The sequence below is a fragment of the Lemur catta genome, chromosome 22 (genome assembly GCF_020740605.2).
Source record: "Lemur catta isolate mLemCat1 chromosome 22, mLemCat1.pri, whole genome shotgun sequence".
NCBI lineage: Eukaryota > Metazoa > Chordata > Mammalia > Primates > Lemuridae > Lemur > Lemur catta.
In genome coordinates this window covers 20,738,250-20,766,242 of record NC_059149.1, presented here as the reverse complement: position 1 = coordinate 20,766,242, position 27,993 = coordinate 20,738,250, and the positions used below count along the sequence as shown (strand labels likewise).

Here is a 27,993-nt window from a genome sequence, read left to right as displayed (position 1 = left end):
AAAAACTTCAAATTTTAGGACGATTTTTATTTACAAAACAGGTTGATTCTTTTTGTTTTATAAAAATTACAAAAAAATGACTCTTAAAAATAGAATAGCTTCTCAGACTCTTGGGAACTACTTTTAAGCAGCCAAGGAGTTAGAACTCAGATGGTCTTCTTTTTAAGAGTTGTAACAGCAACATGTATCAGTGCTGTATGTCTCTTCCTCCAAAATTTTACAGCTATGAACTGTCTCTGGTGGCAAGGTCTCCAGTCAGGTCAGAGTCTGAAGGAGCAAGATCTTCTCATTAATGCAGAACCTGTGCAGTACCACCATCAAATTCTCACCACAGCGGGAGACCTGGCGTTCCATGGCCAGGCGGAAGTCCTCCTTCACGCCTTTGGTGATGCCTCGAGTTACCGTGTGGTGCCTGAGGTCAGCGACAGGGAAACAGATGAAGACCAGGGGTTAGCATCAGCATCACTGATCACTGCGACTTGGTAGGAATAAAGCCTGCCTCTTATCTAAATATAAATAAGTAAAACACGTTTTTAAAAGAAAAAAAGAAAAGCTGCAACCAAATAAACATTCCAGCCCATTCCTCCTTAGAGAGACTTGAAACTAGAGAGACATTTTCCCCACTCTAGAAAAGGTTATTTCAAGCATTTAAGTGTTGGGTAAAATGCCACCTGCTTTGCTTTTGAATTCCTGAAGCTCTATGATGTTATGCATCCCTACTGCTGACTGGGAACAGTTCAGTTACTTAGGGCCTAATGGTCCAGTCCACACTGGCCACAAAGCACTCGTGTCCAGCTGGGCAGCAGACCCTCCGGAGGCAGCAGCAGGGAGGAGGGAAACCAGAAAGAGCCAGTCACCCAAGTGAGTTCCCTGCCAGGCTCAGAAAGGTTTGCATTCTACACAGCTGCGGGGCTTGTGAGCTCCTCTGTCTCCCAGGGCACCAGAACAGGGCAGCTCCTCTAAAGTGCTGTGCCATCCATACTCTCATCTGTTTGAGAGAACACGGGGAGGCTTGGGGGTTCCTGAGACAAGAATCTGCCCCAGGTCAGGAGAGAGAGGCAGAATCCCCAGAGACCACATCTGTCCAGATGCTCAGAGGACACCCGCACGTGTGTGGAAGTGTCAGTTGGGCACAAGCAAAATGTCTCTAACTATGCCCCAAAGGTTGTGCTTTGGAAAAGGAAATTACAAACGAAATCCCGGAAAACTGAAGACAACAAAATAAAGAAAGGAAAGAAAAATCTATCAAAAAACGACTCAGCTAAGAGGAAAGGAGTTTTAACTACTAGTTCAGCAATTTGGTAGATTTTGACAAATAGAACCTCCATTCCCCACCTTACTGCCTAACTTCCCTCAGACAAAGAAACAAGGACTTAAACTTGATTTTTAAGTATTGGGAAAAATAAAACTGTTGAAAGCACTCTAAAATGTATTTTTTAAAACTTACATGATCATATAATAAGAACAATTTTATATATTTATATAATGTTGCAGTGCAATAGAAGAAAAAAATCAGGTTTTGTTAGACAAGTAAAGCTATTATAGAACACTCTACAATGCCCATAGATGTTTTCTAACATAAAGAACTATGTCAGAAAACAGCAGGGCCATAGAGAAAATGCAGTTCTTTGTGAACATTTCTAGTCAAGTCTGGGTAGGTAGCTCAGTGATCAGGATACAGTGTCAGTGAGGTCAAGGCTGAGTCCCACTGGGAACAGGTGTAGATAATTTTATGCTGCCCTGAGACACTGCTCTTCTAAGTTCCAGGCTGCAACCCCAAATTGGAGTCGACCCTCTGACCAAGTGGAAGTTACTGGCATTTGCAGAGTCAGCTAAAGGGCTTAATACTACTAAAAATATAAGTAAATGTTACATCTTGCTGATCATGGTCCAATCCTATTGTTTCCATAAATAAAGAGCAACACTACTCAATTATATTGATATTAGAGCCTCTATCCCTCTGGTAGTTTAAATGAAGAAGAGAATTAGTCAGCTTTTGTGGTTTAAGAACAGGAAAACCAGCTGAGAAATGTGGCATTCTAGCCTATCAAATATTTTCAGTTCAGAATGGTAAGGTCTGAAAACAACAGCATCAGTGGCAAGAAAAGCCGTGCTAATGCTGTTTAGACCCCAAATAGCACTGGTCACTAGTATGAAAATCCAGAAATCTACTTAAACTTCAGCACCCTTAAATATTTATGACCAAAAGCCTTAAGTTTTATCAAAAGAGAATCATACTTTAGCACCTAATCGAATGTGCACTTAATCTAATACAATTTTATATAACTTTTAATTTTTTTCCAGATCCATAATGATTTTTAAATCGAACACAAACACACTGGCAACTTATGGAAAAAAATAAGAAATGTTACAATATTACAACCAGATGGTTTGCCAAGGAATGCAGAACAAATTAAAAAAATAAATAAAGCATGAAAAAGAGCACTGAGGAACAAAGAGCAGAAAACCATGAGCAGTAAACATGTTGACAAACAGCACACTATGAGCAGGTGTTTGTTCCACTTGGTACCTGTCAGCAGTCTGTATGCTGGGCTGAAGCACAGGTAAGAATTCCTGCTGCAGCAACCCCATGGGAGGGCTAGAAGGCCTTTAAAAAACAGCAAACAGCAGCATTCAAACACCCACACCGACTCACCCTGCACTGCAAAAACAACACTCCAGAGAAAATACACAAGACTGGAAGCAGACTATACAGAAACTCGGTAACCTCAACAAGCCCCTGGCCGCAGCTGTGTTTTAGGCGCTTAGGGAGAAGCTAGCAAGCCGCTGCACCCGCTGCCGGTGCATGTCCAGAGGTGTCTCGGTTCCTGGTCCCAGAGCTCAGCCCACTTGAGATTTGGTATAAAAAGCAACCAGTGAGGAAGAGGACAATGGAATGCAGTTGAATGGCAGTGGGGAGCAGGGTCAACATTTGAGAAGACACATTTGCAAAGCCAGCCTCTTTCCACTCTTCTTGTGCCCACACCAATCCCAGCAGTCAACCTGGTGATGTTTGGTAACCATCTTTCACAGGATTGAAGCCCTGACCTGGAGGGCCCCTTCCAAGAGGACTAGAAGGGCTGGCAGTGTTTTTGATAAAGAAAGGGTGAGTTTGAATTTCAAAAAAGTATTGAGAAAAGGAACTGATGCGGGAAAAAAAGAGTCTGGAACCCATGGTTTTGCAGAATTCTGTAACAACAAGGATTTAGTGTATAGCTGGTGATCACCTCATAGAACATCATTAGCCACCCTATTCAGAGCGTACATAGGACATCGTTTTCCATTTTAATCCAGTCTAATGCAACCAAAGTACTGCAAATATCAGCATAGAAATATTTCTCTATTTTAAAATACTTAAGAGCAAAAGTTCTATACAACAAATTAAGAGCTTATCCCTCCTTTGGGTCAGGCACCAGGTGCCCTCAGTGTTTGTACTGTACCTGCTTGTATCCGAGATGCCACAACTATGGCAGACTCACAACCTTACCTAGGGGAGGAGTGTACACTGCTCACAACATCTCTGCCACTCATCTGGAGGAACCACCCAAAAGGTCTGCAATGGCTTCAGAGAATTTGTATGGAACCCAAAGGGAAAAGGAATATAGATAGTTTTATTCAAGATTCTAATCATACCTCAATTAGTAAGAGCTCTCTGTCTTACGCAGTTTGCTTCTACTGCTGTAGTTTTAGGCATAAGTAATTAACTTTGAGACTCACACAGTGAAGACTGGGCAAATTGCTATAAGTTCAGACCACTAGGTAACAATCCCTATTCCTGCTGCAAAACTGATGAAACTGCAGGTTTCTTAAGAGGCTTGTCTTCTATAGAAAGTTAGAGGAAATTAAGGGTTATATTCATCAAGGTGGGAGAGCCTGGAATTATCCCTCAAAAGCCCAGAAATGCATGATGGTATCCTTTACACAAATAACCCAAAACAACCCCTTCCAGTGATGTTATCTGGTTATCCAGTGCACCCTTGCTTTAATCCCTCATCCTAGGGATTATCTGCCTGTCTCGTGTCACTGTCAGCTCAGTAAAAACTAGTAAAAGAAGAAAGGTTTGAAGTCTGAGGTTCAACTGTTGATTTTTTGACAATCCATTCTCTCACCCTTCCACAAGCAGTTAGGCATTATCTAAGTAAAGCAGTAACCATCTATAGGTTTAATCCTATGTCCACGGATTTTGGTTCTACTAAGGCTGTCTCTGTATTATGATAATTAGCCTGGTGATTGCTGACGGGAATTAACTAAAAAGTTTTACTAAAGGTATGTTTGTATATCCAGTTTTAAAACCTAGAAAAGAAATCACAACACAAAAGGGGTTACCTGGGCTCCCATATGAAAAACTGTTATGCTCAAACACTGTTAAGAATATTTTGAATCATGCAGTTATCCTTCCCATAGTTTTGATTTGCAATCTTAGGAAAGTTGGAGATGGAGCATGCCAGTCCATTTTGCCTAAGCAACCTGATGTATAAAGGTCTTGCATATTTAAAAACAGAGCATTTGTTCTTTCATTTTAAATATTTAGAATATTTAGTAACATTTACCAGATAAAGGGGAAAAAACCAATCTTTCCACTCTTGAGAATGGATTCCACAAGACACTACTCTTGCTAGGACATAAAAAGAAATGTTTGCTATGTACCAAATTACTGAAGTTATAGAAATCCAGAAAGAATATTTCTTACTGCTCTCCCTCAACATTTCTAAGACTCTACAAAGATAGAACAAGATGTGAATGTTTTCAGCCTTAGCCGTACTTTCTTCTCATTCAGGGTTCAGTCTCTGGCAGTAACTCTAACACTGACTTACAGACACACTGAATATGCAGGAAGCAGAGGAGGAAGTATGAAAATAAAACTACACGTGGCATTTACAGCAGAGAGGATATATTATCCAAACTACAATGAGGATTAAAGGATAGAAGCAAGATTTATGAGCTATTTAAAAATCATAAATGGTCATACTAACTTGGCATTTTCATCTGGGCCAACCTGGAATTTCAGTAACATCCTGTGGGTACAGGGGGCCATGCCTGAGAACAAGCACTCCCACCATCATTTCTTGGGGCAGGTGTGTTCTTGGAGGCAGTAGACCCAGCTATTTTACTTCATGCTATATAAGCAATGAGGATTGCATAGGAGAGCTTCAAATGTAGTTTGTAAATCTGTAGTTTTTCCTAATCCAGTACAACTTTCATTAAGCATGGCTGCTCTTAATAAAAGCACTCTATGTCTAATCAGAATCAATCTGTAAATTTTGGAAAGGAAGAGATACGACTGAGACTTTGTCTAGTGAAAAAGTGACAGAAATACCCCAACTTAAACAATGTTTTTTTTAGAAATGTAGTTAAGGAAATGCAAGTCTTTCAAAAGGTACCCAGAATCAAAAACTGACTCTCAAAAACAGAGACCAAGTTTGGATTCCTGTTGAATTTTTGAAAGGTTTATAGAAATTTACATGAAACAGAACACTCAGCATGGCGGAACAAAGGATAGTATGCTTACTTGATCAGCATTCCTTGATTAGGCAGTAACTCCAGATGAATTTTCCCACCTTCCTGAGTTCTTAAGTAGGCAAATTCCTCCAGCATATCAATGTCTGCAGGCCAGATTCAGGTTAACCACGTGTAAAACAAGGGAAACAGGCTCTCAGCAGTTGAGTAACTTGCCCATCACCATCCCACTAACAACTGCAGAGTCAGTATTTGAACCCAGGTCTGTCCGATTCCAAAACTTATATCACCCAAACTGCTTCATACAGATAACTCTCGGAATAATATTTGCCAGGCTAAAGGATATGAGGACAACATGTTTTTCATATAGATGATAAACAGATTTCACATAGTCACAGGAGCAGAAATTTTTTTTGTTTTCTTAATAAGAAATGAAAGAAGTAATGGGAGTAGGGGGAATTATTTTGGGTTATAGAGTATGAAATTCATAAGGATAAAGTGATTATTTCTTCATACCTAGGGTACAAGGATTTTTATATACTTCTGGGGAGGAAGCTTCTGAGTCCCTCAAATTTTATGCAAAATGTTGATGACATTCATATATGCATTTTTCTGGTGAAAAGTTATATAACTGCCATCAAATTCTCAAAAGTTATCTGTCCCAAAAAAGACTGACAACTATCACTCTGGGCACTTGGACAATGATACCATATTCCCTGCAATTCAAAAATAATGTATTAAGGTAGGCAAGAAAGTAAAAACATCCAAACTGACATGTAACCTTCAATTCAGAGGGTCTTTCCGTAATAAACAGTGTGAAATAAAGCATTGCCTAACCTTGAAAGCAGCCACTGTGTTGGGCAGCATCTTTGGTGGGAACTCATTGGTAGCTCTGACAGCTATGGCATGATGCCCTACCACCTAATCCCAGGAGACAGCTGATGTCCCAAGAGGCCACAGGAGGCACTCTTTGGAGAGCTACAGGCTAAAGAACTGTTTATATTCCATGGCTAAACTAGCCACTCTAGACCTATCAGGACTGGGTAGGCTATAATTAGGCATCTTGGGTACCTTCTTAGAAGTCAACTAGAAGTAGAAAATGGAGCAGGGTTGAGATTCCTGATTCCTTGAATTACGTCTTTGAAGCCTTTTACGATTCTTACAAGACCAGCTGCCACACCCCATTTTTAATCCCCATTCCTTCTCTTTTTCCCCAAAATAGTAAAAACCATTATTTCTACCCAGAATGGTTCATTCCTTTTTGCATCATGCATTCATTCTAAAAAACCAGAATTTGTTATGCTTAAACAAGAAAAAGGATACTTGTAACATAATTAAAAAAATTCTCATATTGGAAATTTCCTTGTTGGCAAATCTTATTGACAGCTTTCAAGAAAAGATTCTCTCCCCGTGGCCACTCTTGCTGAAGCAATACTATGACGTGTCCCAGTGCCATGTCATCTCTGTTGTCGGTGAAAGCTCTAAGCTGCAAGACAAGAATTCATGCAAGACACAGAAGGAAAACGAAGTCACTGGGTAATCTAAAAAACACCAAATATCACCACCTAAAAAAAACACTATACATACAGATGTGTAATAAAGGTCATTAGAGAAAGAGAACAAAACAGAAAAGTGCTGGCAAAACATCTCAACTGCCTTCTAAGAAGAGTGGATCCTAATCAAAGGTGGCTCAGGCTCCCTCTGTGCTGTGAACAGGATGCCGGCAGTGTGTTTGGATGGGAGTTGGATGTGCAGGACTGGGCCTGCAGTTTCTGAATTTGGGAATCGGGGCTGGAGAAAATTGAGTTGTCCTGTGTAACAGAGAAAAAAAGGTAGAGATTTCTTTTAAGGGGACTGTTTGGGGTGGAAGGTGGGCAAAAAGCTACCCAGGAAATAAGGGTTTGAGGAAAACATGGGATTGGGGAGAAAGGAAGGCAGTGAGCCATAGGGAAAGAAGCTGGAGTGTGAATTAGAGAATGGCCAAAGGACATTCTGTTTTAAATGAGCAGCTATGGGTAAAATCACACTTCAAGTAGTTTCTATTGTCCCAAGGGATTCAGATGATGACTTAAGTTTGGAAATTACTGCACTAAAGTGGAGACCCAATGTTACTCTCTTGTGCATAAACCTTCTTGAAACAATTAAGTTTCTCTATTCTAAGGGTCTGTTCTACCTGCAGCCAAGGGCCTTGCTGTTCTTTCAAGAGTCCTTCAACTTTCCCCAAACTGTTGGGCCTTTACTAGTTTTGATCCCAAATGCCTAAAATGCTTTATAACAAACTCACCATGGCTCTATGAAACCAACTTCTTCTGTAGCTAATATAGTCTGGCTTGCATATTAATTCATAAAATATTTACCCAACACTTCAACAGGCAAGATTACCTTTTACATATTTGTCCCACTATTATATGTAAACTTCTCAAGGACTGGGAGAATTTCCTTCTCTTCTTGGCCTAGTGAAGTTATTATCTAATAAACATTTGTTAATTCCTACCCCATGTGCTTTTCCCACTAGGCCAACCAGCCCTTAAGAAGTACTAAACTATCAGTCCTTAACAAGGATCAAGTCATTTCAGGTCATCAGAATCATACTTCAAATTAAATTCTTTTCAGGCTAAATGAACTTTAAGCTTACCTTAAAACAGGCTAACATTAAATGCAGGCAGTATGGCATGATAGCCTTGCTGGTACAAGGCAGGAGCTTCAGATCCGAACCTAAGTCCACAATGTTATGTTATTGTTAATGTATGTTGTTATCAAAGAAAACACCTTTGAAAAGCAAATGTTTAAGATGCTTTCATTAAAAAAAAAAGTAACAGCCACATGATTTCAATTATAGTCAAGCCTGATGGTGAAATTGGTTTATGATGGCCTCTAGATTTCATTTATCAACCTTCTTTCCTAAATTTGCTTAAATATTTGTTACTATAAAACATTTCAAATATATAGAAAATTATATAGAAAAATATTAAAAACACTGGTGTGTTCACTCTGCTTCATAAAATATTGACATTTTGCTTTAATTTTTTTAATTTTAATATAAATTATCACAAAATCAGTTGAAGTTCCTATGTATCCTTCTCTGATCCCATTCTCTTCCTCCCCACTCAGAGGTAGCCATAATTCTGAATGAGGTAGTTGTAATTCCTTTGTGTATTATATATTTTTACCACGTAAGTTTGTATTTATAAACACAGGAATATTTTGCATATTTCAGTCTACTATATATTAATAAATGATGTCATATTGTACGTATCCTTCTGCAAATTGCTTTTTATTATTCAACTTCATGTGTTTCAGATTTATTGATACTAATGTAGTATTCTGTCCTTTACATATACTATGAGTGATTTATCAATTCTCTTTATGATGAATAGTGACATTTCCAATTTTTCATTGTTACAAACAATACTGAAATAAACATTCTCATATATATATATTCTTATACACTTGTGGAAAAAACTAAGCAATGGCATTCACAGCAAGATTCCAATCTTTTCCTTTATAGTCTGTGCTCCTTATATCCTAAATCCTTCTCTACCCGGAGGCACGAAGTAGTAAGAAATAAATATGTTTGTTACATGAGGATCCTGTATACACATACTTATATGTGTTTATATATCTAAAACAAAAGGTTCATAAAATAATATTTACCCTTTCTACCTGAGATGCTATCATTTTAAAAATATTATATTCTATCTCATCAAAAAATAAAATTTCTAGTTGAAACTCATGACCCAGAGGATGAAGACACATTTTGAAAAACACCAATCTAAGGTATACAACTAAGAGATGAGGTATATAATTAGGTAATGATATGTTCAACTTGGTAATGCTAACTTCGTTTCCAACATGGTTGTACGAATTTATACACCTTCCAGAAGCCTATGGGCAATGTGTTCATTCACATCCTGATACTGTTGCCACTCGTTCATTTTTGCATTGTGATGTGTGTGAAATGATCACTTACTGTTTTAATCTGAATTTCCCATATTGCTAATAGGTTGGAAATCTTTTCAAATAGTTTTGGCCACTTGGATTTCTGCTTCTGTGAATCTGCTGTTCTTATCTTTTGCCTGTTTTTGTACAGGGAGGTGGCTGGTTGTTTCTTACTGATCTGAAGGAGCTCTTTCAAAATTCTGGATACTAAGTTCTTGTTGATTTTATGTGCTAGACAGTTTTCTAATTTCATCATAGTATCTTTTGTTGGTTTTTTAGTTTTAATGGGATCGAATTTGCTAATCTTCCCATTATGCTGTGTGCTGTTGTAGCCTAAGTCCTTCTCTATCTAGAAGGCACAAAGGTTTTCTTCTATATTTTCTTCTAAAAGTTTAACAGTTTTAGCTTTCACATTTAAATCTTAAAATTTAAAGATTTCTGTGTAGTATGAAGGAGGGATCTCATTTTTTTGTTGTCATGTTTTACATTTGGATAATCAGTTGTCCCAGTACCACTTACTGGATAAATTCACTCTTCCCTGCTGAATTGTAATGTCACCTGTCTTTCAGTTTTCTATTCTGTTCTGTTGGTCAAACCCTCTGTCAACACTACACTACCTTAGTTATTAAAGCTTTAAAATACGCCTTGACGTCAGCTATGTCTCGTCTTACCTACCTAATCTGTTTCTGTACCAGAGAGATACTTAATTTTTGAAGGGGTTTGGGCTAGATCTATTTTTTTTTAACCTTTTGTTATGAAAAACTTCAAACATATACAAAGTAATTTGCTCCAGCACCATTTGTTGAAAAGGCTTTCCTTTCTCCATTGAATTACTTTGGGGCTTTCACTGAAAATCATTTGACTGTATCTATGCTGGTCTACTTCTGGATTCTCCATTCTTATGCCAATATTTTGCCAATACTGTCTTGATAACTGTACTTTTATATTAAGTCTTGCTGTCGGGTTGTATAAGTCACCTAATTTTGTTTGCGTTTTTCAAAACTGTTTTGACTACTCTAGATTATATTTCCATATAAATTTTAGAATCATGTTATCAATTTCTACCAAAAAATGTCTGCTGTGATTTTTGTTGGAATTGCACTGAATCTATAGATACATTTGGGGAAAATTGGCACCTTAGTAAATATTGAATCTTCTGATCTATGAACATGATCTATCCATTTTCAAAAATATTCTTTAATTTCTCTAAGAAATGTTTTGCAATATTCAATGTGGAGGTTTTGCACATCTTTCGTTAAATTTACCCAAGTATTTTATGTTTTCTTGATGTTATAAACGGTATCTGAAAATTTGTATTTTCCAATTGCTTATTGCTAGCATATACAAATTGAATTGATTTTTTGTACACTAAAATGTCTTAGAAAATTTTATTAGTTTTAGTAGCTTTCTGGAGATTCCCTAGACTTTTCTTTTTTTTTTTTTTTTTGAGACAGAGTCTCACTTTGTTGCCCGGGCTAGAGTGAGTGCCGTGGCATCAGCCTAGCTCACAGCAACCTCAAACTCCTGGGCTTAAGCAATCCTACTGCCTCAGCCTCCCGAGTAGCTGGGACTACAGGCATGAGCCACCATGCCCGGCTAATTTTTTTGTATATATATTTTTAGTTGGCCAGATAATTTCTTTCTATTTTTAGTAGAGACGGGGTCTCACTCTTGCTCAGGCTGGTCTCGAACTCCTGACCTCGAGCGATCCACCCGCCTCGGCCTCCCAGAGCTAGGATTACAGGCGTGAGCCACCGCGCCCGGCCTCCCTAGACTTTTCTATGTAGACTTTTCTATATGTGACTATGAAAAAAGGTCTCTGTCAATGGTCTTTTAAATCTTTATGTCTTATTCACTTTTCTTGCCTACTGTATTGGCTAGAATCTCCAGTATATTGGAACAGAAATTGCGAGAGCACACATCCTTGAGTTGTTCCTGATCTTAGTAGGAGAAAGCATTCAATATTTCATAGTTAGTTATGATGTTGAAGTTTCCTTCTATTTCTAGTTTGCTAAGACTTTTTTAAAATCATAAATAGGTATTGAATTCTGTCTGCATCTGTTAAGACAATCATGATTTTTCTCCTTTAATCTGCTAATGTGAATTCTACTGATTTTCGTATATTCAAACACCTTTGTGTTCCTGATATGTTTGGTCTCCTATATTGCTGTATTCAATTTGCTAATATTTTGTTAAGGAGTTGACATCTATGTTCATGATAGATACTGGCCTTTAAAGTTCTTCCCTTGTAATGCTTATTTAGTTTTGCTATAAGGGTTTTGGTGCTATCTCCTCCTAAATTCTTGGTAGAATTCACCAGTGAAGTCATTTGGACCTGGAGTTTAGTCTGTGGGAAGGTTTTTGATAACAAATTTAATTTGATAGCTAAAGGAACATTCAGATTTTCTATTTCATTTTTGTGTCAATTTTTGGTAAGTTGTGTTTTTCAGAGAACTTTTCCTTTTTATCTAAAATATTAAATTTATTGGCATAAAGTTATTCATAAGTTATTCTCTTATTGTTCTTTTGATTTCAGTAGGAGCTACAGTGACATTCCCTTTTTCATTCCTGATACTGGTAATTTGTGTTCACCTCTTGATCAGTCTTGTTAGGGAGTTTGTCAATTTTATAGATTTTTTTTCAAAACACTTCTGGCTTTATTAATATTCTCTATCTTATTTTCTATTTCATTGATTTCTGCTCTTAGCATTATTATTTCCTATCTTCTACTTTCTTCACATTTAATTTACTTATCTTTTTGTAACTATTAAGGTGGAAACTTAGATAAGTTATAAATTTAGTTTTTCAAGCAATGTGAAACTTGAGGTGAGCTCAAAATAGTCCAACAGAGATATGCTAAGAGATGCTTCCTAATTAATCAAATACAGGTTTTCCTAGAATTGGTAAAGATGTGAAAAAGAGTTCAATGATATTCTTCAAAGAGAACAAACTCAGGAAGAGAAGACAGCTGTGGAAGAAAGACATTTACAGCCACTTATAAAATCGGAGCCAAGGAAAAACTTGGAAAGGCGTTAACTTTTTTATACAATTTATCAATTCCTACAGATCACAACAGTATTATCTCATTAGGAACTGGAAAACATTTTTCAGCCTTGAGTCCTAAAGCTATTGTTACAAAATAATAATAAAACCTATCAGTGTACCTTTTCTAAATTTGGGCTTTACTTTTGAGGGTTCCTCCTGTGCTTTGCCTCCATCTTGAATGGGGAGCACCATGTAGCACATCAAATCAAGGACTTTTTCACATGTCATCTAAAGAAGAAAAGACCAAAAGGAACTAGCTTGAAGCTTTTTGAACTGAAATGCATAGAGAGATGAGAAGAAATCTGAGTTTGTGTTAAATTATGGCACTGAATTTATACAGTACCTATATATATAAAAATATGCTTATAATTTTAACTTAATTCAAACATTTATTGTGCCGTGCAAACCACTGTGGTAGGTGCCATGAGAGATTCAAAGTTAAAAAAAAAAACACGGTCCCCACCCTATATAGTAGGAGGGGCTCAAAATCTCCTGGGGGAAACAGACCCATTTCTAAATCTGCTCCTGCAGCACCCTCTCAGGTGTCGTCATCATTGAAATGGAGAATCTGAGGTTCAGGTAAACTAAATGTAAATCCTCCATTTCCCATTTAGTAATGGCCTTGTCTTTCCAAGCACAACAGAACTGATTTAGAACACTAAAAACAAAAATAAAAACAAAACCCTCCAGCTAAATGGAGAAATAAACATGCATTTTGAAAAGTACAGAAGCCTAATTTCAGAATAGATAAAGAGAAAATTAAAATCTCTGTGATTTTTACCCTCAGATTAATAAATCTAAGCAAAAAGATCAAATTCAAGCAAACATGCACTGAATTAAAAAGCCACCGTAGGAAAAAGAGAAAGCCCAGATGGCCTTGTGCACCTTTGGCCCATGCAGGTGCACAGTACTCACTCTGTACTCCCCCAGGGCGAAGTGGCACGTCGCCAGCTGGATGAGTGCCCTCTGATGCTCCAAGGTCCCCTGTCCTGAGATCTGTGGCTGAGAAAGGGATCCCTGAAGAGCTGCTAAATGATGCAGGCTGGCTATCGCCTTTTTGTACTGACCCTTAGAAAGACATAATAGCAAGGAGGGACAAAACATTGCCATTAAAACAAAAACCCTCCAGAGTTAATTAAGCAACTAGAAAGTAACTACAAATAAGGTGCCTTTGCATGATCATCTGAGGAGGAAAAAGAAAACTTGGCAACAGAATCATATCAACTTATAGTAGATGGAAGTTCCTTATGGAGGTACTCTAAAAGTACAAAGTTTTTCTTTCTGGTCTTAAGACTAAATAAAATAACAAAAGCCCTTTGGCAAAGTACATTTTGGATATACCATTTTTTAAGACATATTTCACTACTAACATCACTTCTTTATGAAGGATGGAAGCAGCAACCTGTCTGTTTCAACAACATCTATTAGTGGATTATCTACTCTCTCCATTCTAGGCCTAAGTAGCTGGAGAACAGCACAGCAAGACAGGAGAGAGGAGGGCTGAGAAGTACTCATCTTATATTGAAAAGGAAAAATCTTACTTTCATAGAGGAGTGTGACTGCCCATACCAAAAGTAACAGAAAATATGGCCCTGTCGTTTTGGAGTTATTCTGAGATGAAAGTGGACCACACTCCGTCAGCCACTGAAGACAGAACGTTTGTAAACAGCAATGGCCCAGTGCAAGAGTACTCATCCTGTACACACACAGGTACTCGAAATAGATGTAATACTCTACCTGATAGATGATCATATCAGTGAGGAAGATTCTTAACCAAAGCCAAGTATCTGTCTTCCATGCCAAACAAATTCTTGTAAATTCTGAGTGAGAGTTCAAAAGCAAATTTATCAAAAATATATAACATAGAAGCAGAAAACAAAACTAATAAACCCAGCAAGAAAGAACAAAAGACAAATTACAAAAAGATGTACAGTAACTTTAGACTTTGATTTGTAAAATCCCGCTTTAGAATTTCAATTAGATAGTAAAATTAGAGCATAACACTTGTCAGTAATACGAAAGCAAAATTTTTTTAGACACCAACACTTGCTAACCACATACCACGTGCCAAGAACTATTTAAAGTGCTTTTCATGTATTACCTCATTTATCTTTTAAACTACTTTGCTTTCCCCAGAAAAAGCTCTCATTTTGTTATATTTACACCCAATTAAAATAATAAACATATAACAGTAAAAGTTTTTATTCTTTTTTTTAAAAAATCAATTTATAACTAAAGGAAAAACCTCCTCCAAAATTGTCACGTACATGACCGCAATTCTGGATGAGACAAAGAGAAACTGAATAATCCTACATTTACCTAGAAAACATGTCATGACACATCTGACCAATGGCCCTGTATTGGCATGTGACAGGAGCCCAGGGGATGAATGTCCACTGACTAAAAGGAAAATAATGGGCCTTGATTCCAAAGTATAGTAAAAATACCTTGATTAGCAAAGAGCTAGTGATTTCTAAGTAATGCTGAAATACTTAATAGTTTAACTATTATGCAGCAAACCCCTTCTAGTTTTATGTCTGTATTCAAAAGAAATAGGCTTTCTGTAGTTTTTGGATTTTGAGTTTTTCAGGCAGTGGGGTTAATGAGGATTAAAAACAGCAATACCTTTTGTATTCTTAGTCACATGCAGCTTGAGGAAGATACAAAGCAGTAGGAAAAGAGCTAAAAGCACAAAACAAACCCAGCAAGAAACAAAAGGCCAGCAGTGCAAATATCTAAAAGAAAGACCAAATCTTCTCCCTCAAACTCCACGCCAACCCTGATTATAATACACCATCAGAGTAGTAGCTAAGAGATGACTCGTGATTCAGATATTAATAACTGATTAGGTATCATGATCTAAAAGAATCCTATAGAATGTGTGAACTACTATAATCAATTTAATTCGTCACAAGTGACATTTTGGGCAGCATAATGATTTTATATAAAACATTAAACAGCACCAATATGACAAACACATTCTTACCTTTGTCAAGGAATTCCAGGGAATAGAGTAACTCCCAGCTCTCCCTGGCCAATTTAAAGCTTTCTAACACTTCGATGGAGTTAGTAAGTTCTGCTTTATTGACTACAATGTGACGATTTCTTCCTTTTGCCGAACAGTCTTCGTCATCTGAACTCTGCTTAAAGAATGTGAAGAACAGGATTAATTCGAAGTTACAAATATGGTCATTTATCAAAACACTATTATGTTTATTGCTGCCATTTCTGCCTATTATATGGATCTTATATCAAAGGATACCACATACGTCTAACAAATAAATTTTTGAATTTAACAAGTTAGCTCTGAAAATTAGTATAAATTTTTCATCTTTATAGTCAGTCTCACACATTCAATTTTTCCTTTTAAAATTGAGTTTATTTTTTTCTGATATAAGTTCATAATGTTTGTTTATGTTGGCTTTGGACCAAAGTTACAGAATTAAATTTTCTAATAATTTAAAAATATACCCATTTTATAAAAGCCAAAAATTAGATTTTTACATTGAGAGATATAGTTTAGGTGCCGTTTTAGAGGTTATTTTGTTTTCCCCAATATGTGACATTACTTAATTTGCTTCCAAATAATAGTTTGCCATATACTGAAATAAAATTAAAGCCTGAGTCCCCTAAGAAATAATGCCAGAGAATGACTGTTATTTATCTTTTGTTCACTACTCCTCTCTGCTGGCCACCCCCATCTCCAGCTCTGCTCCCCCAGTGCAAGGTGTCCAGTCAGGAATTACATTTGTCCACACGTATTTAGTAATGCGTTAGAAAAGATTTCTACTTTTCTTGCTCTTCATCTCAAGTAATATAAAGCCAAATAAAGGAGAGGGCTATGGAAAAAAGCAACTACGGGAAATGCCACTGGATAGAGTCAGACATTTTGCCAAAAAACCAGGAAAGGTAAAAGAGCTCTACAGAATTTTATTTTGCTAAGAATTTCTTGGCTCTTTAATTCCACCTAGGTCATTTTACTAATTCAATGACCCAAATTAAATTCTTCCTGCAGATCTTTATACTCTGCTAAGATCATTTAAAAATATGTACAAATGTTTTTGCTAAAAGTTCCGTTCCCCAGACTCATCTCAGCTAAGACAGGAAGCCGTCCACACCTCCCTCCCACTGCACACTCTTCTCCCTGCCTCCCGAGCTTGGTATCCTCCTGCCATTACCTGCCTGGGGACTCTACCCCATCTCACTGCCCAGCGCCCATGCTCTTATCCTCCCTCAGTAATGACACACATGCTTTCACAATCAAAACCTACCTGTCAGGTATTATTTCATCAGGGGCCATTTCTTGCCAAGTCGTGGCAATCTAATACCGTACACCAGCATGAATGGTGTGTTCATTAGCGTTGCAACTTATGGAAAACATTCTTGCTTCAAAATGAGAGCAGGAATTTAGTAAAGGCCCCCAGGTGTGGTGGGAAGTAGTGTGGCGTTCCAAATGTTTGTAAAATTTAGAGCAATCGATTTTGAAATATGCAAGTACGGTTTGAAGCTCCGAGGGCATGCTCTGAAACAAGGGCCCTCACTGCAGGGAACACATACAACAGCGTGCTGGGTGGGGGGACAGACTGCCCACAGGAGAGGACCGCCCCCCCAGCCCCAGCCATCTGGCGAGTCACATGAGCCAGTGAATCAGGCTGGGTGGAGAAAGTACTCCTGTCTACTGTGGGCAGCCACAGGGGCCGCTGTTGCCAGATATTCCAATTATAAAATGGAAGTCGGAAGGCTGAGTTATGAGAAATGCTAGGTTTCTCATTTTTAAATGATAGATTATTAAACAACCACAACATCAATACTATGAGCAAAGCAAGATGCATCTGTGAGCTGAACTCATGGGCCATCAGGTGTGTCCTCTGCTGTGACAGGACACACAGACTGTGGAATGGGATGAAAACCAGCAGAAAATCAGCTAAGGCAGTGAAAACAGAAGTGGATGGAAATCCCAGATCAGTTGGAAGGCCAGAGAGTGAGAACAGGGCCTGCTAAATGAGCATGTGACAGGTGAAAAAACAGGATAGGTGGGCTCAGAAGATTTAAAGTTACTCTACAGCCTGGATGCCAAACCTGGGAGGGGTCAGTGGGAATTCTCTCCTTTACCAGATGTTCGCTGAACACCTGCTTTGGCTCAGGCACTGTTCATATGCTCAGGGCGCAGTTGTGGATAAGCTGGACAAAGTCCTAGGCCCACGGAGCTTGTACTCTAGTGAAGGGACACACAGTAAACCAACCAACAAGCAAAACGAGTTATGCAGGGAATTAAAGCAGAGTAAGAACAAGAGAAACTGGACAGCTACTAAAGATCCATGCTCAGGGGAGGCCTCAAGAAGGAGAAATGCTTGGGCTGGGACCAAATGACAAGGACCTAGCTTGAGAACTGAGGGAAAAGCACCCCACTTACAGAGCACAGCCTCAACAGGGGCAGAGGGCCAGGAAGCAGGGACGGGCTCAGAGCATGAGACTTGCTCAGGGAGGCCAGTGTGTCTGCAGCATGGAAGGTCCTGCTCAGGAGGTACTTTGTAAGGCAAAGGGAAGAGTCCGGACTTTAGTCTAAGCGTGATGGGAAGCCCTGGGAGGTTGAAAAGCAGGAGAGCCACGTCTGATTCATATTTTAAAAAGATCATTCTGGCTGCTGGGCAAGAAGAGGTTGCAAGGCGCAAGGCTGAAAGCAGGAAGACAACATAACTACTCTGACTGCCTAGGAAAGAGACTACGATGGCTTGAGCAGGGAGGCAGCGTACGGACGGAGAGAAACTGAGGGACTGGGGCTATGCTATATATGCTGAATTTTATGGGGGCACAGCATTACTTTTATTTAAAACTAGTAACATACAACCTGTTATCTGCATCGAAGAAAGAGGTGTCTGTGGTCTTCATGTGCAGTCCTGGATAAACTAGCACTCTCAGACACCAGAAGGAAGAGCTAACAAGACTTACTCCACCTGGGAATGTGAGGCAAGCAGGAAAGCAAAGACAGGCTTATGGGAGCACCTGGGAAACAAAGTTCTCAACCTGGGGTTTATGGTTGGGCTTCAAAGCATCTGTTGACCCCTAAAATAATTTGCAGATTGCGCATGTGTGCATTTTTCTGTGGGCGGAAAGAACTTAAATAAGTTAATCAAAAGGGTTAATAACTTTATAAGCATCCAGAACAGCTTTATGTCTTTCCATCTCCAAACCATCCTCTAGAGAGTCTACAGAGACATCAAATTAATGAATGTGATCTTAAGACATATCTCTCATCGTGCCAAGAAGCAGGACAAAAAGTGGGTGAGGCTCTTGGCTGTCTTTGGACATTTCAACTATAATAGGGATTAATAAACTATGTCTGGCAGGCCAAACTCTGTTTTTGCAAATAAAGTTTTATTCAAACATGGCTCCTTCATTTGTTTTTCATATTGTCTATGGATTTTTGTGCACTATTATAGCAAAGCTGAGTAGCTGCAATAGAGACCAGATGGCCTGCAAAGCCAAAAGTATTTATTACTTGGCCATTTACAGAAAAAGTTTGCTGTCTCCTGAACTGCAGCAGCTCAACTTTCCTGTTACATACTGGGCCTCTGCTAAAGATTTTATTGAAAAAAAGGGTTCCTCTGCTTAAGTAAAAGTTTGCAAATCACTGTCATGCATAGCTTATTACCTGGCCAAGTTAGAAGACCAATGGATCTTCACATTCTCTGGCTCTTGCATCTTTGCATAAACTATCTCCACTCAACAAAGTCTGCCTCCCAGTTCCAACTGATAAAACTCTATGTATCCTTCAAGGCTGATTTCAAATGCGGGACACCTTCATGAAACCTCTCCAGCATCTCCTTATGGCTTGTTCAGGCTACCCTGAGTGCCCAGCACTTTCCATCCCAAGGCCAGAACCCAGCACAGCTTCCTGCTCTAGATGTCCAGTGCAGTTTGGGCTTTGTTTTTTAAATTTAATCAATGGCATTCAGTCAAAACATGTATAAAGTAACTTATACCAGGGTTTCTCAACCTCGTCACTATTGACCTAATGCCCGTCCTGTGCACTGTAGGATGTTTGGCAGCATTCCTGTCCTTTACCCACTAGATGCTAACAGCAACTCCTCCCCACCAAGCCATGAAAATCAAAAACATCTCCAGATACTGCCAAATGTCCCTGGGGGGCAAAATGACCTCCAGTTGAGAACCACTGACTTACATAGTAATTATATTGTATAATTTATCTCCAAAGCCATATTATAGATTCATCTCTAGCAAACCATAAAAATATAATCTGTTAATAATTATATCTGAAAGTATTACCATGGTTTTCTCTCTTCCCTCAGCTAGTTTCCTCTTTTTATGTATGTGCTTATTACGATCAATTTCTACATCACCATACACATTGGATACATCTTCAAGAAGCACCAGCGGAACCTGGCTTGGGGCATTAGGACCTAGGGATGGAGAGAAAACACTAACACTTAAAAATGCAGCAAGGAGAAGAATATTTAATATGAGGGGGAAGTTACTCAACTGTGATGAGAAAATAAAGGTCATTAAAAATATGTTCAGTGTAATCCCAATTAGGTAAACAAACAAGTATGTGCATATAGAAAAAAAAGACTGTATAGCTATACACCAAATTGATAATAAAGGTTCTCTCTCAGTAGCAGAATATGAGTGACAGTTCCTTCTTTGTGTTTGTTCTTATGTACATGCAAATTTTTTACAATGACCATGAATCATAAAATTACCATAAAGACTATAAAATTATACATACATTATGTTACAAATTCCACACAAAGTCTAAGTACATGTATGACTATATATAAGGCAATACATAAAAATGAGAGCTGTATTATACTGGAAGGATTATGGGAGATTTCACCCTCATTTCTATTTTTCAAACTTCTTAGCCTATATATATATGCATATATTATGTATAAAACATGTATTTTACTTAAGAATCTTTGCCTATTGTGATATACTTCAATAATCTGCTCTTTTTACAAAATAAAGGCATTTAATATCTGTATTTAGTTTCACATTACCACCACATCCTTTGATAATAGAAATTTTTAATGAAAATATACAAAAGCTACCAACTAATAAGCCAAACTAACCGTAACTAAATCACCAACTACAAAAAGCATTGGTACCACCCCATAGCTATTTGGATCCAACGATAGCGATTAAAGTAAACATTTTCGTCGTTCTTACCAGTATTTTGGGACACTCTAAAATTTGTAAACCAACCTTGGAAAAGAGATGGCTGTATGCTGTTGACATACTGGAATGCATTCTTAAAGAAGACCAACATAGTGGAATAAACCACTTGGTTTTTATATTTTGCATGTGCTTCATTATCAAAGTTATTCATGTATCTGCAGAGATCCTTCATTCTATGCAAAATATCACCATAACTTCTGAAAAATAAAAAGATGATAAAACTTAGTCATTTACTCTGGGCTTGTCAGCAAAAGGTCTAAAAAAAAAAGCTCTGGTAGAACCATTACATTTACCAATTGTAGCTCTAGGCATGTAAAATTATTCTTTACTGTCTGCATATGAATGGCACATTTTTCCTTCTGAATTAGAGCAGTGATCAGACCAAGATGTCATGACACAAACATGCCAAGCAGCTTCTCTTTTCTCTGAACTACCAAGAAGAGTTTCAAACTCAACATCATCTTAAGAGTTCATACTTCAGTTAAGAATCCTCTGATAAAGTGGAAAACTACCCTTTTTTGCATAAATATTAAATGTCACAAAATTTGCCCAAAGAGGAGTGTACCTGTGCACTGCATGGTTTTTAAAAGTGTCTTATTACACTTTTATACAATAATCAAAAATTGGATTGAATTATGCAATCAAAAGATTTGATAGGCAATCTTAGAAATAAACTATTACCGTCTTCCTTTATCCATCTGCCATTCACATCTCATTCCAACAACATTCAAAATCTTGAACAACCTCTCCCAAGGGTCCACAATCTGGGATGATTTTTCGGTCAGCCCTTCTATTATGTACTTCTGAGAGCTACGTTTGCTAGGAGACATTAAATCAGATGTATCTTGGGCACCTGTGATGTGAGGAAAAAAGTAGCCTACAATTAACATTACTACTTAGTATTTATATGGTACTTGATAAAGAAAGAAAAAGTCTGATTCTCCATTCAAAAGAAAGGAGTAAAGAATCTCAACATATTATATGTTTTGCTCAAGGACCCACAACTGACCACTGGTATAAGCAGGAAGTGACTTTCCCTACTTTGCAAATGTGGTGCATGTGTGAAGTTCAGGGCCCTGAAGCTTCAGTTCAGCAAGAAGACTGTTTTGATCAAGGGGTGGCAATGGTGCCAGAGAAGTCTCATCTCTTAACTCGAGTATCGTTTCCTAGACACGGTCTTTTAGAAACACTATCAAACTGGAATGCATCCCAAGGAGAATGATCAGAATGCTGAGGGACTTCTGAATTTGCAATTTTACTAAAGCCTGTCTAAATAAAGGTGCAGGGTATTCCCACTTACCTTGGTGCTGATTTTCTATCTGAGTAGACCTAGTGACATAGTTGATATAAAATTCAGCTGCTTTGTTCAAATATTTATACAATAAATTGGCAGGCAATCGAACATCATGGTTGTTAATTATTAGAGGGAGGACATCACAAACTGTTGAAGGGGAAAAAGAAGGGAAAACTGATGAGGTTGTCTACCCTAGGGTTCTGGCAAAAACAAAACTTGTTTTACAGTTCACTTACTGTGGTATCTAAAATACACAAGGCGGAGGAATTGCTCATGGCACATTTATTTTAAAATTGCCACACAGAAAGGCATTGGCACACAGAGTCCGCAAGGAAACCCACGAGCAGATTCTGCATTGTGGGTGGAGGTCTAGTTCTTACCTTGGTGGGGGTTCAGGTGTTTGTTTATTTTTATGCTTCATACTTAAATGGTTATATATATTCTTTCAGAGATATCAAATGCTACATGATAAAAGTTTAGAAGTTGTTTAAAATGCTTTCTAGGTCGAAAAAACAAGAATTTAAATTCCATAATATGAAGAGCTCCTCTGCTTTCCACAGATAAACTTACCCCTAAAATATATTTACCCCAGCATATCCTATTTACCATAAGGAAGTAATACAGAATACAATTTTTCTTACCAAATAATTTTCTAAAGCAGTTAACAGGAGACTCTTGTTCTTCGATGGTTTCAGCCTCTAACAATGCCTCCCCAAGGCCAACCTGTTTCAAAATGAAATCAATCATTTAAAGAAGTCAGAATTACATGAAGAATCAGGGTATTTATTTATTTATTTATTTATTTTTACTTATCACAGTTTGTATATTCAAACTTCCCTGAGAAAAAATTTTTCACATTTTAAAGACTAGAAAACAAAAAAATGCATCAGCAACACAGCAAAGAAGGCCAAACTGATCTGACCACTGTCTTGGTTAGTCTCCCCAGAATTAGTAAAATTAAAATGCTAACAAAATATCTACAGAAACTTAAGGGCAGCACTAGAACTAGAGTGAGAACGGTGATAGAGATGCAGAGATTTTCTAAGAAATGCAGAAACTAACTTTAACATTCTCTACATGAAGATGTATTGTACAGATAAAACTTATCATTTTTAAGGTAAGTTCTTAGGAAGAGCCCGTCATGCAGTCTGAGCTGGACCAGACAGAACTGTCTGAGTTTTAAGGCCACCTTTCCACTTCTGATGTGCCCTAGCTTAGTAGAAAGTCCCTTATCAAGATCTGCTAAGATGTTTGTATTATCTTCTTTTGCAGCCACAAGGATGCTCTGTGGCAGGGTGGAACAGTATGAAAGACTACGTAACACAGAAGGTTAAAAGTCAGAGTAACAACTGGGGACTGTACTGGGTGGAACAGTGTCACCGCAAATTCACATCCACCCAGAACCTCAGCATATGATCTCAAATACATTTTACCTTTAAAAACAAACAGTGGCTTTATAGATGTAATTAGTTAAGATGAGGTCATACTGGATTAGGGTGGGCCCTAAATCCAATAACGGGTGTCCTTAGGAGAAGCCATGTAAAGACATGGACACAAAGGGAAGGGGATCATGTGACGATGAAGGCAGAAATTGGAGAGATGCAGCTGCTGGCCGAGGAGTGATGAAGACTGCTGACAATCCCAGAAGCTAGGCAGAGATAAGCGAGGATTCTCCCCTAGAGCCTTTAGGAGGAATATGGCCCTGCCAACACCTTGCTTTTGGACTTCTAGCTTCCAGAATTGTGAGAGTGTTTCTGTTGTTTTAAGCCACCGGTTTCTAGGACTTAGTTACAGCAGGCCTAGGAAACTAACACAAGGAGGTATGGAAAAGGTGAACCAGGGTCAGAAGGCCGAAAAATGGCATGGGAAAGAATAAGCCACAGAGTTTAAATGAATGGAGATGAATGGTTTGAATCTTGACTACTCACTGGCTATGGAAGTTACTAAAACATTTAAGACTCAGTTTCCTTATCTGTAAGGAGAGATACTGTTTACTTCAGGGGATTCAGGAACACAGAGAAGCAGATACTTAACACTCACCAATGCCTGCCAGTAGCACTCAATAATTATTACAGATGTAGGGAAGTGGCAGGAATAGAGGAAAGAAGCACATGAAAAACATATCTAGTAAAACCAATTATAGCTCTGATTTAAATTCAAAAACATATTGTTGGGCTGGGTGTGGTGGCTCAACCTGTATCCCAGCATTTTGGGAGGCTGACATGGGAGGATCTCTTGAGGCCAGGAGTTCAAGACCAGCCTTGGCAACATAGTGAGACCTCGTCTCTACAAAAACTTTAAAAATTAGCCAGGTGTGTTGGCACATGCCTGTAGAGTCCTAGCTACTCAGGAGGCTGAAGCAGGTGGATCGCTTGAGCCCAGGATTTTGAAGTTGCAGTGAGCTATGATCAGGCCACTGTACTCCAGCCTGTTTCCAAGAAAAAATAAATAAAAATAAATAAAAAATTAAAAAACACATTGTTGAATACAATGGAAAAAGATTATTTTTTCTGTACAGGTTGCAAAAAATAATACAGTCAAGAGTTTGGTGATTGTTTCCTTACACTGATGAGAAACTTCTGGAAATTTATAAAGTTTGGTAACAATGATGTCCTTTCAGCTTTACTGACATAGAATCCTTGATTTAAGTTCAATCTTATCCAGGGCTCCTCATAATCTCCACTTTAATATAACACACACTATAGATCCTAACTGTACTAATCAATGTATCAATGATCCATTTTATTTTCTCTTAAAAAGAAGAAAAGAATGAAATCTTACCCCATGCTGTACCACTGTTTCAGGGAAGCGCCGCAAAAGTAGAAGCAGCATTTCTGATCGTTCCAATGTGTTGAAGCATTGTTCCGTGACCTTCAGTAACATTTCACACTGGACCCGACCAGGAAGAGTTTCAAATAAACCTGTATACAACACATTTCACTTTTAAAAGTTTCTTTCAGAAAGAAAATACTGAAGCAAAAGTGTTAAGTGAAAACGCATTTTCATGTACGGAACAGTGAACACTACATAAACGATCACTGTGATCAGGTGTCACCTACAACCTGGCAGGCTTTTGGGTCTGATGGTATTTAGCACAAGATGTTTGCTGAATAATCATAAAGTATTTGGAGGCCTTATTGGATACAGAATACATGAGTGATGTATGTAAACCGTCATAAGAGTGCTTGTTGCAGGTTGAGATAAAGAACACAAGCTTGTTTAAGTTGAAATGACCTAAACTATCTACTTTCTTTTTTATCCAGACTTTGAAATCTTTGATTGGCTACAGCAACAAACACAGAAGTCTAAAGAGAAAGTTCATAAATTACAAAAAGTTTCTTTCCTGTCTTGTGGCTATCTGGTTAATCTATAGATGTTTTCTGGTTACTGTAAAACCTGTTAAAAATATATTCAGTTCCCTGGTTTCTCATAAATCCATATCCTTTAAAGAAGCTTAAAGGGTTCCAAGCAAATACTCAAGGGTACTGAGTGACATTATTACAGACTTAGGTTGCCAAGAATAAAACATACATACAGGCACCAATACCACAGGTGTAACTTTTTTTGTAAAATTACTATATATGACTTGGTATTCCAGAAATGGTCATGTGTATACCATTAAGTTCTTACTCCACTCTTACTTCTTAAAAATTGGGTTTGTTTATCCTGTGAATCGTTCCTTAATGCTGATGTAATAATGCTGATCTCTCTCCACACCACCGGCTGGTCTGGGAAATTCACAAACCTATTTTAAAATGAATGCATTAAATTAAAATGTCAGATTCTATACAGTGCCCAAAAAAAAAGACCATTAGAATTTGGCAAAAAATATTTTTCTGTATTCCAAGGGAATGCTTAGATGTGCCAAAACAACCAAAATAAAGATATAAAAACTAAAAACTAATTTGTTTAGAAAAATGAGAATACTTACAAAAGTCTTTAGAGATTATTATAAGTGAAAAGACAAGCAACCATAATATACAAAGAACTCCTAAAAATCAACAAGAATAAAACAAACTATCCAAAAGAAAAACGAGCAAAGGCAAATCATAGAGTACAAACAGCCAAAGAGAAGAGCTGAAACAACACTCAAGCTTAGTAATACATGTAGCACAAATTAAAAAGAGACAGATAATATCCAGTGTTGGCAAGAGTGCAGGAAAACTGGCACTCTTATACACCATAAGTGCAAATGTAAACTGGGATAGTACTTTTTGGAGAGTAATGTCATAGTGTATCAACATTTAAAATGTGCAGACCCTTTGACTATGAAAATATTTGTGTTGGAATCTATTCCACAGAAAAACACCAAAATATGGGTACAAAATTGCTTACTGACACTCTGAACATAGTTCCAAATAATTTAAAACTATCTCTCTAAATGTCCACCAAGAAAAGAGTGGCCATGAAATACTATATAGGCATGAAAAAGAATGAAGTAGAACTCTACATACTGACATAGGAGGAGGTCCAGCACAGTAGGTGAAGAAGGGAAGATGCAGAATAGTGTGATCTCACTTTGGTAACCCCTCTCCCCCCAAAAATGTATTTATGTGTATTACATATATTTGTACAGATATACTGCACACAAAACTTAATTCTGGTCAAGTTTAGAAGCACTTTCACTTTTTATTCTCTACAGTTTAAGTATTGTTTGAACTTTTGCAATGAGCATGTATTATTTCTAAAATAAACAATTACGGGAAAGACTTTTTAACCAGAATAACACATAAGAATAGAAAGCCTTCTCTGAAGAAGGCGTGTCGGCAATTAACGGAGGGCCTAGACTCATTAGTAAGTAAGCTTTGGGTACCAGAGACGTGGATGAACTTGAAGATCTTCCCCCATCTCAACTCCCACTTCTACAGACAGAAACAAAACCTCGCTGAGAGATCCAGTGCAGTGAAAGTTCTGCAAACATCTTCACTCACATGTCGTACAGCAGCCTCCCGGCGGTGGCAGTCCGCTCTGCGTTGCGCTCGATGGTGTACATCTCGTACTGCAACACAGATCGGGCCCGCTGGTCACTAACCTCCGCCTGGGGCTGGTCCTACCTCATCTCCAGCATCGCTGCTGGGCTTTCAATGAGAACCCGCCCCGCGGGAATGGAGAGCCTGAGAGCAAAGCATCAACGGTGGGACAGCGCCACCTACGTGGTCGCCTTGCCACAGGGATTAGGGGTGTGCCGCTCGCGCTCACTTGCAACCGCTGGACGCCCAGGATGATGTGAGATGATGTCTCAAAAGTAGCAGGCGCTGGACAAATGGCTGCCATTATGAATGAAGAAGCGAATGGCCTCTTCCTAGGGGCGATATGTGCCGCCTAGGCCAGAGCGCACATCACAGCCCCACGGATCCGAGCAGATCCGACCTCAAGTGGGTCCGCTATCTCTCAAGGTGCGGGGGGAGGCGGCTTGTGAAAGGTGCGAGCACGGGGGCGGGCAAGGGACGGGAGAAATGGGAAGAGAGGGGCGGGCGGGCCCGCAGCAGGTGGCCGGCCCCAGGCTGGCTCGGCCCGGACCAGGGCGACCAGGGCGGCCGGGCGCTGGGCGGTGCGCGCACCTCCTTGCAGGGCGGCCGCGTGCACGGCCCTGACCTCACCTGGATGTTAAAGTCAGCCGGGTAGAGGCTGCGGGCCGTGATCAGCCAAGCCTTGGCTGCCCACAGGTCCTGGGGCACCAACTCCCGGGCTCGCTGCACCAGGAACTCGCAGTCCCCCTGGGCCGACATGACCCGGGAGACACTGAGCCACCAACCCACCGCCGCCGCCGGACCTTCCGGCTCCGGGGACTCAGCCGCCGCCGCCGCCGCGGGAGGCTACTGCGCATGTGCGGAGGCGCACGGCCGCCCGCGGACTGGATCGGGAAGCGTTTCCGGGTTTTGCGAGCAGCCTCCGCCCTTCGGCTCTCACCGCCCTCTGCCTTCCTGGCGGAGAAGCCGGCGGTTTTGTACTGCTTCCAGGTCACATGCAAAACGTGGACAAGTGGCTTTCGATTCTCGCCGGCTGCGGCGTGACTCCGGTCAAGTCAGGGAGCATGCGCGGGAGCCGGGGGTGGCGCTAGG

At 39.0% G+C, this 27,993-nt stretch overlaps 1 protein-coding gene across 5 annotated transcripts; it reads right to left on the bottom strand.

Moving 5' to 3' along the window:
- Window positions 1–6: 6 nt before the first annotated feature.
- On the bottom strand, window positions 7–27,812 carry INTS10 (integrator complex subunit 10). 5 transcript variants are annotated; one of them, XM_045535523.1, is made up of 18 exons: window positions 27,532–27,745; window positions 26,863–26,930; window positions 25,573–25,676; window positions 24,713–24,852; window positions 22,573–22,654; window positions 21,938–22,078; window positions 21,319–21,490; window positions 20,665–20,834; window positions 19,729–19,862; window positions 15,428–15,584; window positions 14,179–14,261; window positions 13,357–13,509; window positions 12,561–12,669; window positions 8,093–8,172; window positions 6,781–6,943; window positions 5,510–5,603; window positions 2,531–2,608; window positions 7–412 (listed from the first exon to the last, which is right to left on the bottom strand). In XM_045535523.1, exons 1-18 carry the CDS (start codon window positions 27,658–27,660, stop codon window positions 256–258), a joined length of 2,214 nt encoding a protein of 737 aa, XP_045391479.1. In that variant the 5' UTR covers window positions 27,661–27,745; the 3' UTR covers window positions 7–255. The 5 variants fall into 5 exon arrangements, with proteins under 5 accessions (XP_045391479.1, XP_045391480.1, XP_045391475.1 ...); XM_045535524.1 differs by having other exon boundaries at window positions 15,428–15,581; XM_045535522.1 differs by lacking the exon at window positions 2,531–2,608 and adding an exon at window positions 3,488–3,584 and having other exon boundaries at window positions 326–412.
- Window positions 27,813–27,993: the final 181 nt, after the last annotated feature.

What these genes read in the sequence shown, in the direction of transcription:
- INTS10 (XM_045535523.1), bottom strand. Translation starts at nt 27,660, where the DNA reads ATGTCGGCCCAGGGGGACTGCGAGTTCCTGGTGCAGCGAGCCCGGGAG. An exon ending in ACAAACCCAATTTTTAAGAA is followed by an intron (nt 24,853 to 25,572) that starts GTAAGAGTGGAG and finishes TGTTGTATACAG; the next exon opens with GTTTATTTGAAACTCTTCCT. An exon ending in TTTTTTTAATTATGTTACAA is followed by an intron (nt 5,604 to 6,780) that starts GTATCCTTTTTC and finishes TCTGGCCTGCAG; the next exon opens with ACATTGATATGCTGGAGGAA.